This window comes from Cydia strobilella, chromosome Z (genome assembly GCF_947568885.1).
Source record: "Cydia strobilella chromosome Z, ilCydStro3.1, whole genome shotgun sequence".
In the NCBI taxonomy this organism is placed as follows: Eukaryota; Metazoa; Arthropoda; class Insecta; order Lepidoptera; family Tortricidae; genus Cydia; species Cydia strobilella.
Genome location: NC_086068.1, coordinates 60,608,240 through 60,625,394, shown reverse-complemented (window position 1 = coordinate 60,625,394; position 17,155 = coordinate 60,608,240). Strand labels below are relative to the sequence as shown.

Sequence of the window (17,155 nt, the reverse complement as noted above, 5' to 3'; positions counted from 1 at the left end):
CTTTGCTCAAATGTAGGCCTATAGGTTAAATGATGACTAGTAGACGCCTATGGTAGTTATGGTTGGTGTTGGTATAATAACGGTGGGTATTGGTATTCCGGTCCAATATCTAAAGGGGCCCACAGACTATCAGTCCGCCGGACGATATCGGCCTGTCAGTTGTTCAGAACTGTCAAATTTTTGTTCTAACTGACAGGCCGATATCGTCCGGCGAACTGATAGTCAGTGGGCCCCTTAAAAGAAATAGTTATTTGTTACACAAGGGTGCAAAGTTGTATTTTACCCGCGAGTGTTTCAACACACGAGAAGTAAAATACATTTGCACCCGTGTGTAACACAAAACTTTTCCCCTCACTATAGCGAGGAAAGTGCAACATCCACAGACGTTAGATCATCTTCATCACTGGAATCACTTATTTTTTTACGATATTATAACAGAAAACACTGGAAATTCAGATTTTTACGTGTCGTGAGAAAAATTTTGTTGACAATGTTGACATTTCTGTTCTGACGTATGAAATGTCAAGGATCCGTTTTGAAATTGTATCGACTCAACTTGTGCGTTCAGAATTATATTTAACATCATTATAAAAAATCTAACGTTTCTTATGGAATTTGCAGGTTTATGACTTAAAATTATTAAATAAAGCTGAATTTGGTATTTTTTATTAGATTCTCAAACCATTTATTTAATGATAATTAATATCAAACAAACCCTTATTATGAGCGTTTTACGTTTTGTTATCTGTCAAGCTACTTAAACACGCTCCAAATTAAAATTAAATTCCAGGGAGCCTAGTTAGGGCTGAAAGGTAGCCCAGCAGACCAGTTCCGGCAGTACTTGAGCGGCCGATGCTGACGTCCCACAGCATTAAGTTCATAATTTAACTCGTTTAAATTTATTTCTCTCCGCCTACCCGTAATTTGACCTTGGATGGAGCGTGTTTAAGTAGCTTGACAGATAACAAAACGTAAAACGCTCATAATAATGATTCGTTTGATATTAATTATCATTAAACAAATGGTTTGAGAATCTAATAAAAAATACCAAATTAAGCTTTATTTAATGATTTTATGTCATAAACCTTAAAGTTCCATAAGAAACGTTTGTTTTTTAATAATGATGTTAAATATAATTCTGAACGCACAAGTTGAGTAAATGCAATTTCAAAACGCATCATTGACATTTCATACGTCAGAAATGTCAACATTGTCAACAAAATTTTTACTTAAAAACTTCTCACGTAAAAATACAGCATTTCCAGAGTTTTTTGTTATAATATCGTAAAAAAATGAGTGATTTCAGTGATGAAGATGATCTAACGCCTGTGGATGTTGCACTTTCCTCGCTATAGTGAGGTGAAAAGTTTTGTTACACACGGGTGCAAATGTATTTTACTTCTCGTGTGTTGAAACACTTGCTACGCTCAGGATTCTATTTTAGAACATATTGAACAAAAAAGTTCATGTGTCAAAAATAATAGATTAATAGTTATTTGTTATACAAGGGTGCAAAGTTGTATTTTACCCGCGAGTGTAGAATTGAAACACGAGCAAGCGAAAGGATTCTATAGGTGAACCACAAGCGAAGCGAGTGGTTCTAAAATAGAATCCTGAGCGTAGCGAGTGTTTCAACACACGAGAAGTAAAATACATTTGCGCCCGTGTATAACAAAAAACTATATAACATTTGGCCGTCACTAAGTGTAATTTCGCAAATGAGGTCTTTAGACGCACGAGTGCATTAAAGACTCGAATTTGCAATATTCTTACCCCCGAAGTTGCACACAATGTTTTTCATCACACTTGCGAGAGACAGAAAAAACTAAATTTTAAGCGAAATCATTCAATACGGTGACATTTCAAACATTCGTCCGCCATTTTGAATTTTATTTTCAGTTTAGGCATCGAAGGCACAGGACCCATCGGCATTCCGCCACAATTGAAAATTGTGTAAAAATATTTTAAACGGTTATTAAATTAATCAAATTATATATTTTTAAATATAATCAAATATATTAAGTTATAAACGTCAGTATTTTATAAGTAAAACTCATTTATACCTAGTTAATTCATATGAATAAGTAACATAATAACGAGTGAGTTTTAAGCTTTTTTTTCACAATCCATAACTCACGCGGGAATATAGGCCTTTGTCCTTCAGTACACCTGCATGAAATAAGATTTTTTTCGAGCAAGTGTGATGAAATTGTTTTAACTAATAAATATAGCAAGACAAAACAAAATTGTTGACTTACTGCATTTGCGCTATTATCTTGTGGTCCAGCTTCACCACTTGAAGATGCCAGGGGAACTTGGCCTGTAACAAAAACAAACAATTAGTTTAATAAATATCGAAACTGCAAGGTGATCAAATCAGTCTATACTATACTGAAGGAGCTGCACATAAAACACTGGTTTTGATTTTGATTTCAGGTAGTTCAGACACCTCTCATAAAGAATTTGTTTTTTTTTATTTGCATTATTTCTTTACAGTTAAAAGTGGTATATTATACGGCAACTACATACTTACTTATGAGGGAAATAAACTTTATTACGTTAAATAATACAAAATATATAAAATAATATCTACAAAGAAGGGGAATCTAGTGTTCTATGATGGGTGTTCCACAACCGTCTTCGCAACCAAATCTTTCTATTCTTCTTAGCATTATTTCTAATTTAATTCAATTTATTTAGTTTTAATAATAAATAAATAATAATAAATTATTTATTTGGCAGGCAAGAAACCCAATTTTTACAATTTACAAATAAACAAAAAATACTGTGCAAAATACTAAAAACTTACAACCTAAAACAATGAAATAAAACATTTACAAACTTATGGACTAAAGATGGCCGTTCTCGGACCGGTGCAGTTTTCGCCAATGTTTGTTTAATTCGTCACTGTAGTCTTTAAATTTTAAATGAATGTATTTCGTTTTAATTGAATCGAATTTGTTTTTACCTAATTTAATTAGTTTTAGACCAGTTTTAAGTATAACACTGATTTAAACTTTCACGATTTTTACTCATTATTATTTAAGTATGTATAGGTATGTACCTATGTGTATGTTGTTTTAGTTTTTTGGTTTTAAGTATGTTGTGTGCCCTAGAAGGGCATCAATGGACTGACATTATTTAATTTGATTTTATTACATGATTTTACGACGAATAAATGAAATGAAATGAATAATGGGCAGAGATGCGATTTATTTGAAATACTTCTATCTAAAATGCAAATACAAAATGCAAAATACCTATTTTGTATTTTGCATTTAAATTCCTTTAAGTAAAAAACATTTTGTATTTTATTTGAAATACCTTTTGAGATGTATTTTGCCTTTTTAATATTCATTTCAAAATGCAAAATACTTTGTGATTAAGTTTAGCCAACATTACCAGTCAAACAAAATAAAATGAACGAATGACGCTTGTATTGCCGAATTTGACCGATAGAAGCACCTGCTAGCCATGCGCGCCCTTTTTTCTTCTTTGGTCAGTTATGTTAATTTTTATCACTTTTACCAGTACACAATACCAGTCCAGTTGTTATTAATAAAAGAATGCACAATCAACCGAAACAATTGGCCACACAATTCACAAAATGGAGCCATGGCTCTCTTTTTGTTAGTCTAGTTTTTTACATTGTTTTAAGTGAGTATTATTATTAATAATAACATAACAGAATTTATTGACACGCGTACTGATAAATATGACCAAAATGTCATGCATAAGGTGCCATGTTATTAGACGGTTTTGTTCGGCTCGGCATTGTGTCTCTATTTCTCATGATAAATACCTAAAATAAATAAAAAATATCTGAGATTTGGTCAAAAGGTATTTTATTTTGAAAAAGTATTTTGAAAATACCTATTTTGCATTTAGCATTTGAAATACAAAACGCAAAACTATTTGGTATTTTGCATTTGAAATAGTAAATTTGAAAAGTATTTTGCATTTTGTATTTAAATGCTTTTTTAAAACCATTTTGTACATCTCTGATAATGGGCCACCCCATTATTCATTATTACCAAAAAATCATATTTTAGTCCGTACCCAAAGGGTACGAGTAAAAACGGGACCCTATTACTAAGACTCCGCTTTCTGTCCGTCTGTCACCAGGCTGTATCTCATGAACAGTGATAGCTAGACAGTTGAAATTTTCACAGATGATGTGTTTCTGTTGCCGCTATAACAACAAATACTAAAAACAGAATAAAATAAATATATAAGAGGGGCTACCATACAACAAACGTGAGTTTTTGCCGTTTTTTAATGCCGCTATACGTGAGACGCGATAGGATGTATCTCTTATCGCGTCTCACGTATAGCGGCGTCCCTCTTGTTAGTCACTAAATTTAGCAAAGTGTAATAAGCCCTTAATGAACAATAATGAAATGAATAAAAAATAATAGAAATTTTAAAAGATATATACTTATACTTACCATTATGTTCAGGTTCCCATGTGACTTGGCCATCAGCATCCTCGGCAGGTTGGTGCCAACTGTCCGCGGGAAATGTTTTGAGCTGGTAACCTTGATGGATCTTCGTCTGATCTGGTGCCAGGAGTGCTCTGTAATAAGTATTTTTTGAAATATATGGAAAACCACAAATTTATTTACTTATTTCACATTTAAATTTATATAAAAAAAAACATTATAGCTGTTTGAGTATCTTGCTTTACAAATATTTGTGACGTTTTCAACCAAAAGGTACCACATTGTCGCTTGTTGATAAGGTTGATTTCTAATCGAAGCTATATGGAAATAGCGCCTTACTGACAAGCGACAATAAGTACCCTTTTGGTTGAAAATGGCACATTTAAACATTATATTTTCACCCACGGCGGCTATGGCATACATAACAACAGACAGATAGTGTGGAAGGATATTGTGGAGGTCCTAGGACATAAAACAACAACAACAACACATAACAAGGGAAAGTCAGCAAGTAAGGATTTAATATAAGGTGTTTCCATTTGTTGACTGTGTTGATGTTGACTAAACTTACGTTGATTGATTTTACTTACCTGAGTGCATCTATAGGATACTTGAAGGTCACAAATGCATATAATGCATATTTAGTAGGGCCTCGGCCTCCCATCTGCAGATGACAGTTTTTGATGCACCCGTATTGAGCAAACACTCCGAGCAGCTCTATCCGTGATATCTACAAATATATTATTGAATTAATTTGAATAGTAGAAGGCCCCCGGGTTGGGGTATAGCCACAGATTTAATATATACGCTAGATGACGCAAATACCACGATTTGTATTGAAACCAAGCGTGCTGACTTTTTCATACAAAATTTACGCATAATATAAATTATAATTTTAATACAATTAATTCCCAAAGTAACCTCTAACTCGGACATTTAATCCAACTTTACTCGGTTATTTATTATGTGATACTATAAACAAAAAAAGAAGAAAAAAACAATCTTAACTTAAATAGTAATTTCATAGCTTTCGAATTTCGATATTGTAGGAACGTTTTTAAAATAAATAAAAATCAACAAAATTCGATCAAAATAGACGCTTGGCGCGCATGATCTATCCCGTTCTTTCTTGCGAAATGTGACAGTGACAGTGGCAAACCGATGGAACGGCCTTAAGGGGCCCACTGACTATCAGTCCGCCGGACGATATCGGCCTGTCAGTTGTTCGGAACTGTCAAATTTTTGTTCTAACTGACAGGCCGATATCGTCCGGCGGACTGATAGTCAGTAGGCCCCTTTAAGGATAGGAAATATGTTCTTGCCTTTGGGTGCTCGCAATTTTTGGGCTGTTGCAGTTAATTATCATGTAAGCATTTTTTAAGTTTTCACGGACGGACGGCTGCAACAACTGACGCGCGTGGACTGTAAAGAGCGACGGTCAACCTCGACGCTTGGTCGGGGTTCGGACACGCGAAGTAGATGCATTTACGTCTTCTATGGTATATTTATTTCTGTGGGTATAGCAAAGGGGGCGCGGGTCATTATGACAACTATTTTTTTTTCTATCGTGTAGAGGATGCTAAAATAAGCATGTTTTGTATGGGAAACTTTAAAAGATCCATTTTTTTTAGTTTTTCGTAAATAACTCGCAAACGGTGGCCTATTCTTATGCGTAAATAATCCACATGAAATTGCCTATAAGAAAAATTCAGTACACTTTTTGCTAGGATCAATATTTACAAAGATATTAAAGCGGGAAAGTTAATTAAAATCAATTCTATGGTCCGTTTTTTTTTATATTCTCGTAAACAGTGGCCAATAGCAAAAAATGTTTTAAACGTAAATAATCTGCACAAAATTTTCTACAAAAAAGATGCAATTGCACTTTTCGCAAGAATCAATATTAAAAAATATATTAAAGAGGGAAAGCTAATTATAATTAATTCTGAGGTTATTTTTTTAGTTTTTCGCCAATAACTCGTAAAGTATGACCGATGATGAAAAATCTGATTGATAAATAATTAATAAAATTATCTACAAGGAACATGAAGAACACTATCACTAGGATCAAAATTCGAAAAGATACCAAAGAGGAAAGTTAATTATAATTAATTTCAAAGTCCCTCTTTAGTTTTTCATAAATAACTCGTAAACGGTAGCCATAGCAAAAAATGTTCTGAAACATAAATATTCTACATAAAATTTGCTACAAAAGCACATAAAACACTTTTATCTAGGATTGATATTTAAAAAGATATTAAAGGGGGAAAGTTAATTACAATAAATTCTCAGGTCTCTTTGTTTAAGTTTTTCGTAAATAACTCGTAAACGGTGGTCCATTGAAAAAAAAGTGTTATACATAGATAATAACCATACATTTTAATTTTTTTATGATAAATTGTATGGTTATTATTTATGTATAACATTTTTTTTTCAATGGGCCACCGTTTACGAGTTATTTACGAAAAACTTAAACAAAGGGACCTGAGAATTTATTGTAATTAACTTTTCCCTTCACTAGCTCGGAAAGCCGTCTTTTATCCTTTAAAACAAGCGGGGAAAAACGCATTTTATCCACTAGTGGGGAAAGTAAATTGACCTTGGATGGGGCGTGTTTAAGTAGCTTGACAGATAACAAAACGTAAAACGCTCATAATAATGGTTCGTTCGATATTAATTATCATTAAATAAATGGTTTGAGAATCTAATAAAAAATACCAGATTTAGCTTTATTTAATGTTTTGAAGTCATAAACCTTAAAATTCCAAAATAAACGTTTGTTTTTTAATAATTATGTTAAATATAATTCTGAACGCACAAGTTAAGTCGATGCAATTTCAAAACGCATCATTGACATTTCATACGTCAGAAATGTCAACATTGTCAACAAAAATTTTACTTAAAAACTTCTCATGTAAAAGTACAGAATTTCCAGTTTTTTGTTATAATATCGTACAAAAATAAGTGATTCCAGTTGATGAAGATGATCTAACGCCTGTGGATGTTGCACTTTCCTCGCTATAGTGAGGGGAAAAGTTTTGTGTTACACACGGGTGCAAATGTATTTTACTTCTCGTGTGTTAAAACACTCGCTACGCTCAAGATTCTATTTTAGAACCCTTTCGCTTGCTCGTATTTCAATTCCACACTCGCGGGTAAAATACAACTTTGCACCCTTGTATAACAAATAACTATTCCCCCTTTAATATCTTTTTTAAAGATTTAAGAGAACATTTTATGTAGAATATTTATGTTCCAGAACATTTTTGCTATGGGCTACTGTTTACACAAGTTATTTATGAAAAACTAAAGAGAGACTTTCCGCTTATGTATATTTTTGAATATTGATCCTAGTGAAAGTGTTCTACATGTTTCTTGTAGATCATTTTGTTAGTTATTTATGTATAAGATTTTTTTTTGCTATGGGTCATACTTTACGAGTTATTTACGAAAAACTAAAAAAAAATAACCTATATTTTTTTATTTTGATCCTTGCGAAAAGTGTACTACATTTTTTTTGTACAAAATTTTGTGGAGATTATTTACGTTTAATAACATTTTTGCTAATGGCCACTGTTTACAAGTTATTTACAAAAATATAAAAAAACGGACCATAGAATTGATTTTAATGAACTTTCCCGCTTTAATATCTTTGCAAATATAGATCCTAGCAAAAAGTGTACAGATCTTTCTTGTAGGCAAATTTATGTAGATTATTTACGTATAAGAACACTTTTTGCTATGGGCCACCGTTTACGAGTTATTTACGAAAAACTAAAAAATGGACGTTTAAATCCCCCCCTACCCGTTCGCGCAACCCCCATCCATCACGGTGAAATATTGCGTTTATATATAGTTGCTATACAATCTTTTGTTGGATAAAATGTAAGCAATCGAATGGTACCCTTACTTTTTTCCTTTTTAGAAGTTAAAAAAAAAATTGAAACAGGTCCTGTATTTTTGTATTATTTCCATTTATATTATTTTAATATCCACATTTTTGTGATAAATTGCTCATTTGCTATCTATTTTACTATATTTTATAGGACTTATTATCTAATAAATGAGTTTTTACCTTTGGGGGTAGATTACGAATGTATATTGTTCTAATGGATATACCATCTTCCGTATGCGCGGGTACACCTCGTGAATGATTCGAATCTGAAAAGAAACAAGTTTTATATTCAATTCACCTGGTCAAAAAGATGCGTTTTGGAAGTTTCATACAAATTATTGACGTACAAGATACACTTGGCGCCAGGAAGTTTAGCCCGAAGACACGTGCCTCCTGGAACACTTCTTCAAGTCCATTCTCGCAGTTGTACATTGTATACGTTTAACAGCTAAATCGTACAGTTACTTTTAGATTTAATAAGTAAAAACAAAAAAATTGAGGAAGTAACAGGAAAAAAATTGTTATAATAAACTCCGTTAAATGGCACAACCGTCTCCCTCCGAAGTTAATTTTAATATAGGTATTGCCAGTCTTATAAAATACTACCCAACCATAGACATAGTTTATACAAGTATAGTTGGTCAAACCAATTTACTGCCCTCCTAGTGTAAAAATCAGTTTTTCGACAAAAGCTAGTTTCGAGTTAATCGCAAAAAATATTATTTTTTGAATTTCTACGAAACGGAAATACTTATTCCAATATTTCTTTTTGTATGTAGTAGGTATAGGTATGTACTTATTTTAGGCATTTATAGTATGTTTCTAAACAGCTTGGTTTTTATTTTATTTGATAAAAACCACTTTAGATTAGTATTAATAATAATAATAATTTATTTATTGCAAGTAAGTTACACTCATAATGTGGTTAGTAAAACTTAATTCTAAATTATGTATTAGTACATACAAATGTTAAGCTTAAAAATGTGTAGGTCGTACTAGTCAAGAAGGCGGTAAACATGCGTTATACGGCGTTCTAATTTAGGATATTAGTAGAAACTTAGGTAATAATGCTGTATATGTCCCATACTGCCTTTTAACTTAGCAACAATGAGTAATTTTCACTTAAAATCCTAAGTTGAAAGACCTTATTGCAGTTATCGGCCTTTTTGGTCAGTATTCTGGTAAAATTTACGATTTTCCACCAGCCTCCTAGTGTAAAAGTACGTATAACACCAAAAACACCGAATATACGGCTTTATAGATTTTATAGGATTTATGATAGAAAAGGGAATAAAAAACAGTGACGTAGTTCAAATGTTTATTTATTATACGAAAAAAAAACGCCATCTTACTAGCTAATTATTTAAAAAAAACGAGATCCACCGATTTTAATCTTAATTATCAACACAAAAATTGGATTATTTCTATCAGTTACCATCACCATGTTACCAGTTACCATTTTTCCACTAAAATTGTGTTAGGGTTCAATACAGTATAAATAGTTTTAAATAAATATAGATTTCTTTAGTAAATAATTTAAAGTCGATGAGTGTTTCAGTAAACTGCCTTAAAAATTATTAAAAACTAGTTTTGTATGGAAACTTAAATTTGTTGTATTTTTTTAACTATGGTATCTGAAGCTACATACTCTCATTACAGGCATAGATATATTAGATATACCTTATCCTATTATAAGTACAAAGTTTTAGTTTAGAGCAATCTAGCTAATTGTTTTAAAATGAGAGCGTGACTACGTTTGTATGGAGAACCTAGCTTGCAAACATTTAACTTTGTAGGCGACCAGTTTTCACATAAATGTAACTCAAAATAATATATTTGTTTTACCGGATTTGTGGCATCTCCAATAGTTAGTTTTTTTATTATAAATAGACATCGAGTCATCGAGAGTTTTCATCGCATGGTCTATGAAGTCGAAATTAACAATAAAATTAAACTCGTATTCATATACTCATTCATTTATTTAATTCGAAAATGTCTTTTAACGATCGTAATTAAAAATCGAATTCAAATTACAGTAAAATTATATATCTATTACATTACAAAGTCATAGCTTTTACTATTTTAACATACAATTTTTACTTAATACATATTACCTTTTTTAAGATACATAAATTGTTTTTGTTATAAAACGTAATAATACTGTAATACCTCTGTTTATTACTACATAAATACTATGATAAATAAAACGTAATATAATCTGCAGTAATTCATTCACTTAAGTACCTAGCCGATATTTCTCATCGAAGTCTATTTCCTAGATAATACGAGTGACGTCGGTTGACTTACCAGGATACCAGAAGCAAGTGAGTGGTTAGATATTGACAAACTGCAATAAAAATAATTCATTTCCGCTTGGGGCCAACTAGATAAAACTTACCTAGGTATTTAATGACCTAACTGTCAGTTGGCTTTTGAACCCAGGTTCCATACCATACAAAGAAGCCCATAGTCCTTTGAGCTGGTTATCTAAACGCTTAGGCGGAAAATGTTATCATGCTTATATTCTCATTAAATTTCCTTTTAAAACATTTTATAATAAGGTTTAGACTTCATAATGTCAATTACCTACTTGCCTTACTGAGAATTAAACCCAAGACGATTAGCTCTAATATCAATTTGATTTTATTTAGATAAAACAGTTAAACCGTCAAATTAAGAGATAAAACTTAAACAAATTTTGCTGTAGGAAAGTACGTATCAACAATTTTCCCATTACAAACTATGCTAGAAAGACGTATTTGCTGTCGAGCGAAAGTATTTGCAAGGCAATTTTAAAGTATTTACCTTGATAAAAATGATAATACTCGAAGGTACTAATTGTAAATACTACATACTATTGATAACAGATGGTGGTAATGCAATAATAAAGCATTTTTCTTACCTTGGTTTCTTTTTTTGGTTTTTGGTCGTTTGGTCAATATTTTGTGCGCAAAAAACCACCTCCCGCTCTCGTACCGGCAGCCACAAGCTGTGCCGGTGCTCGCCGCTCACTGCTGACGGTTTTTACTTAGCGTAAGGTGCCTCTTGGCGCGCGGGGGGAATGACAACGGTTGGAGCGTATACTGCGTTATAGACTAGTTAGACGCACTTTCGACCATTTTAAAAGTTTGTTTTCATATAATACGACGTCCATACAAAATAAGAAGAACGTATAGCAGTTATACGGTTTTGAAGACTATTATGGTGACGTAATAAAGTTAAGTGATACTAGGCTTAAATGACTTACTGAACGTTTAAACAGAAAAAATATATTATACTATTTTTTAGACTAGAATCAGATCTAAAACTTTGCTCAAGATCCTAGTCTTGAAGTACGTATAGCGTCTTTTACGTGTTTTTTGCTTAGTTTTTGTCTTATACGTACTTTAAGGCTAGACATAGTGGATAAGATTTCACGCAAACCAGAGTGTAAAAAAACGTATAGCTGCATATACGTTGATTTAGCCTGGTTTTGTCAAATAGTCGCTTTATAGACTAGGAGTGCTTGGAAAATTAGTGCAAATACGTCCTTTTTACGACTTTTTTCTCGAAAACTAAGCCACATATCGGAAAACGGGCCAAAGTGGTCGATGCAGCTTAATCCGTACATTACGAATATCACAAAAAGTCGATTTCGGCAAAATGTCCAAAAACTGATTTTTACACTAGGAGGGCAGATTATGGTCTTAGCCTGTCCAGAAGGATGAATAAAAAAAAAAGAAATGTCTCTGGTACTTTAACATAGATAATATAACTGAATATCAAAAATCCAATCTCTATCAAAGTATTATTAATCTGTGATACGCCGTGCCGTGGACGAAAACGTGCGTTTGTTTTCATGATCTCATTCATATCTAAACGTTAAAATGGTGCGTAAACTAAAATTTCACGAGCAGAAATTGCTCAAGAAAGTAGATTTTATATCGTGGAAAGTGGACAATAACTTGAATGAGGTGAAAGTGATGAAAAAATACTATGTTCAGAAACGAGAAGATTACACAAAGTAAGTGTGGTTTTCCAACTTAATTATTTGATATACTGTATATAAAAGTACTAAGTTGTAAGTTTTTAACATATTTATCTTTCATCACAGGTATAACAAGCTTTCTCGTGAAATCCGTGAGTTAGCAAACAAAATCAAAGACCTGGACGCAACGGCGGAGTTTCGCACGGAGGCAAGCGCGCAGTTACTAGAGAAGCTGTACCAGATGGGGCTGATACCGACACGCTGGGACTTGGCCCTCGCTATCAACGTGTCCGCAAGCTCCTTCTGCCGGCGGCGGCTGCCCGTCGTCATGTGTAGAAGTATGAATCATATTATTATTTGTTCTTTACAATTTTATGCAATGCAACAACATATTCTATGGAGCCTGTTGCCTATAAGTGATTTTAAGTTTCTTTGAAAACATGCTACGGTACCATGTTTCTAACCTTATGTTCTTTATCTCCTGCTACTTTGGAAGAGATTGCTTCTAGCAATCAGACCGCCATTGCTAGCTTTAATTGCATTACAAATCTGTTTCTGTTGAAATTTCCACCGTTGATTTATTTGTTTGTCTTCATTTTGTTGCCTAGACAAAATGTCAGAGAACCTGAAAGAGGCCACAAAACTGATTGAGCAAGGGCATGTGCGTGTAGGCCCTGAGGTGGTCAAGGACCCCGCATTCCTGGTCAACCGGTCACTGGAGGACTTTGTTACATGGGTTGATGGCTCGGCTATCAAGCGGCATATTATGGAGTATAATGAGATGGTGAGTATAGTTTTTAATATCATCTGAGTTTTAATAGTAGAATCCCTGTAGAAGAAACCTACATACTAGCCATGCGCAAAACTGTCCTTCAAAAAGTAATGCTATATCACATAACTTTCTCGAAAACTTAATATTACACTGAGATACAATACAATACAATACAATCATTTATTAATAAAATTAAAATTTGACACGTCATAGTAATTTACAATGCTATTCTAAATTACATTATTATTGACATACATTAAATTATTAAAATTACAATGCATTATTATAAATTCGGTACACAATTGTTAACCAAATGTTTATTATATATAATATTATAATGTTTTAAATATGCAGGACTCATGTGACATTCTATTCCTATCAGAAGAATTCGTTTAACGAGTAAAAGGCAGCAGAGACTAGGTATTTTTTAAGTTTGAGTACGAAAGAATTGTAGCTATTCGCAGTTTTTATGTCTTCAGAGACTCGGTTATAGATTTTAGGGCCAATTGTGTGCAGACATTTTTTAGATTTAGCCAGCCGTGTGCGGGGTGGACGAAGTTGGTGGCGGTGCCTTAAGTTGTATTTGGGTTCCGCAGCGTTAGACTGGAACTGTTCGTAATTAAACCTTACCTGTTTAGCTACCTCTAGGATATAAAGGCAGGGTAGCGTTAGTATTTTGTTACTAGTGAACAGTTCTTTGGCAGGGTGGTCCCATTTGACATTCAGATATCACATCACTTTCGTACATTGCTGGAGCGTGAACAGCACTCGGCCGCGCGCAAACGCAACATAATCACAAGTGGCATTATACATTACGTGCACTGTGTATATTCTTGAACTGACCATTCATATCGGCGCGCCAATCTATATTAAATAATGTAACTTCATAATTATAGCCATTATATCAGGGCCAGATAGCCTGGAAAGGCTCCATGGGTTTTTCCAGGCTATATGGCCCTGTCCTGCTCAGATGACCGAAGAAACCAAATACACGTTGGGAGCAAACAGTGGAGAGCCTCGAAATGGCTGGGTTTATACTTATTATATTATCTTCTGTTACAGCGGGACGACTTTGATCTTCTTTGAGGATGCTACAAGCGAGGACAAGATATACTTAGGATATAATTAATTATTACCAATTTACCTTTTAGATGCTGTATCATTACTTATACATATATATATGATGATAGGATTTTATAGTACATGTGAATGTGTATGAAAAGGTTTAGGGTCACCATTACCTTCATAGTATAAAATCTAAGAATTTCTCAAAAAGTTATAGTACAGTCGCCATCAGATATATCTCACAAATATCTGAACACGCCTCTATTGTCTGGGCGTTAGAGTGAGTGTTCAGATATTGTGAACACCTCGGCCGCTCCGATATATCTGATGGCGACTGTACCGTAAGGTCAGGGTACTTTAGCCTTTACAAGGTTACTTTGTCCACCCATGAAAACCCATTTATTGAATAATTAATTTTTAAAAACCACTAAACGCTTACTCCAAACACAGATAATCTCATAATGTCGTTTTTAAGAATTTATCATCAAGTGAAGTAATTCCCAGAATTAAAAAAAGATGTTTACAGAAATGGGAATACCATTTTGGAGAACAAGCTTTATCAAGGGGTGTTGGAATCTGGTACAGAACAATTCAAGATAGACCCTTGTGGATACCCTGGTTTGATTCTGCCAACCTCTCTAGAAAAGTGTTAGTCTCAGCTTTCCGAGTCCGGTCCGGACACATCCCTACAAACAAATTTCTGTGCATGATGGGTGTTAAATCGTCACCACTGTGTGCAAACTGTCAGAAGACTGATGACTTGTCTCACGTGTTGTTGGAATGCGTCCGGAATTCGAACTTGAGAAAAAGAATTTTTGGTAGTCTGGGCTCCATGCACAATGGACAGATCAAGGCAGGCTGGTTGGCAGAGCCTATATCGGACAAAGCAATCAGTGTTTACCACTTTATTGACCTCTCCCTTGAGTAGGGAACTATGATAGCACCCATGAGGCTGACATGTTCACCTAGAGTGTCCAAAGCCTCCATAAAAACCAGATAAAAAAAAAAAAAAAAATTATCAATTGAATTAAATAGGTTTTCATGGGTGAACAAAGTAACCTTGGGGGGCTAAAGTACCCCGACCTTACGGTATCACGAAAAGCTATTTAATAATTCAGTATAAACTAACTCCTAATCCATAAGTTTCGGGAAATACTCATAAGATATCCTTCAAAGTTATGATTTAAAGTTGTACCTCTAACAGTCCTAATGCTAGTACAAATTATATCTAATGACATTTAGATCATTATAAAATGAACGTTTTTTTTGATTTGTAACTAAACAAAATAATCAATTCTGTTTTCTAATACTATTGATTCAAATTTTTCTGGTATGGTGGGCCCACGGCGGGCCGCTACATAAAATAACTCCATATACTCAGCGCCACATGCACCATCCCATTAACCCGGGGTTAAGCTGTTAAACTGTTAACCCAGTGTAAAATTGTACTGGTAACCATGGTAACTCCAGGTATAACCGGTTAACCCCGAGTTAGTGGGATGGTGCAAGTGGCCCTAGGCAGGCGTGGCTCACTCTGCGATTTCGTTTCGCTTTTGGTGTCTAGCCATAGTAGTTGCCGCGCACCGCTACGGAACGGACGCCTGCTCGCGCTTGCGCCACCTAGCGATCATATCTGTCGTAATATACGCGTTTTGTTTGATTGAAACTTCTGCACCTAGTACTATTATTTATTATGTGCCCTAAGAGACATTTTTTGTTATTAATTACCTATGACCCGAATAAAGAGTGTAAATAAAACAAATTAAAAAAAAATCTTTTATTTAACTAAAACTTGAATAAACTACCTATATTTAGTCATTCAAACACCTGCGGTGTCAGCATGGTTCCATTTTTATCGCCTGTCACTATGCCCGTCACTTTCGCACTTACATATTTTTTAGAATACATACATACGTACCTAACACCTAGGACCTAGTAGTAGTAGAGATTATAAAGTAATCAAAATGATACTATGTAATGTACACACATTTATCATTTATTACTTCTTCGCGTACATTCAGTCTTCAGATAACGTAATATCATAGAGTAACTTATACTAGAGCGGTACTATCATAGTAAATTTTGTAACCCCAGTAAATTCACTGCCATCTGTCGACACACTTTAAAACTAAAAATAAATATCTTTAAAAATACGATAAAATTTAATTAGATATGGATAAATGTTTTTTTTTATTTGCATTAATTCTTTTTATGATTTTGACCCATGTTCTTTCACTGATATGCGTTAAGATTGTTAAATAACAAACGAAACCGTCAACGCCATCTATACGACAGTTGGCCAAAGCTAGTAGCGCCCTCTGAACGAGAATCAAATTTTCTTGATTTTCGAGGCACGTTTTTTTCCTTAGACTGTATCCATCTATTACGGAGTTATATCTATCTTTGGTAATATTAAATAAAAATAAAATAAAAAAGCCTTTTATTTCCAATTTACAGTTTGTTTACATTAGAAGTTTTAGCGTACTGGTTAGTAAGTTTCTTATAGTTAGTAGTTAGTGTTAGGTTTATGTATTCTATTTACTATCGATTTATTTAATTTGGACCCCTCTTCGGGTGTAGGCCTCCTCCAATTCTCTCCATTTCTGCCTGTCTTCCGCTTTGTTTAGCCAGTCTTTCCCTGCAGTTTCTTTTATATCGTCCAGCCATCGTTTATATGGCTTTCCTACTTGCCTTTTGCCAATAGGGCCTTTCCATTTCGTTGCCAATATTGTCCATCTATGGTCTTTATACCGTGCGATATGTCCTGCCCACCGCAATTTTAATTTTCTTCTTCCTGGCATTATCCCGGCATTTTGCCACGGCTCCTGGGAGCCTGGGGTCCGCTTGACAACTAATCCTAAGAATTGACGTAGGCACTAGTTTTTACGAAAGCGACTGTCATCTGACCTTCCAACCCAGAGGGGGAACTAGGCCTTGTTAGGATCAGTCCGGTTTCCTTCACCGAAAAGCGACTGGTAAATATCAAATGACATTTCGTACATAAGTTCCGAAAA

At 33.9% G+C, this 17,155-nt stretch overlaps 2 protein-coding genes across 2 annotated transcripts in view; one reads left to right on the top strand and one right to left on the bottom strand.

Annotated features, from left to right (window-relative positions):
* LOC134754726 (F-box/LRR-repeat protein 7-like) overlaps positions 1-8,886 on the bottom strand; it is a 36,445-nt gene extending 27,559 nt beyond the window's left edge. Inside the window, exons 1-5 of the mRNA XM_063691060.1 lie at positions 8,685-8,886; positions 8,518-8,603; positions 5,033-5,172; positions 4,449-4,576; positions 2,259-2,320 (exon numbers count right to left, since the gene is read on the bottom strand). Coding sequence (XP_063547130.1) covers positions 2,259-2,320; positions 4,449-4,576; positions 5,033-5,172; positions 8,518-8,603; positions 8,685-8,769 — 501 coding nt within the window. The 5' untranslated portion in view covers positions 8,770-8,886. The remainder of the gene's footprint in view (positions 1-2,258; positions 2,321-4,448; positions 4,577-5,032; positions 5,173-8,517; positions 8,604-8,684) is intronic.
* Positions 8,887-12,132: 3,246 nt separating this feature from the next.
* LOC134754106 (U3 small nucleolar ribonucleoprotein protein IMP3) lies at positions 12,133-15,914 on the top strand. Its single transcript, XM_063690181.1, has 4 exons — positions 12,133-12,340; positions 12,431-12,642; positions 12,913-13,088; positions 14,139-15,914. The coding sequence occupies exons 1-4, from the start codon at positions 12,204-12,206 to the stop codon at positions 14,160-14,162; spliced, it is 549 nt and encodes a 182-aa protein (XP_063546251.1). The 5' UTR covers positions 12,133-12,203; the 3' UTR covers positions 14,163-15,914.
* The last annotated feature ends 1,241 nt before the right edge of the window (positions 15,915-17,155 follow it).

Excerpts from the sequence above, each read along its gene's own strand:
- LOC134754106 (XM_063690181.1), top strand. The coding sequence starts at position 12,204 with ATGGTGCGTAAACTAAAATTTCACGAGCAGAAATTGCTCAAGAAAGTA. Across the intron at positions 12,341-12,430 it reads AAACGAGAAGATTACACAAA|GTATAACAAGCTTTCTCGTG; the intron begins GTAAGTGTGGTT and ends CTTTCATCACAG. Across the intron at positions 13,089-14,138 it reads TTATGGAGTATAATGAGATG|CGGGACGACTTTGATCTTCT; the intron begins GTGAGTATAGTT and ends CTTCTGTTACAG.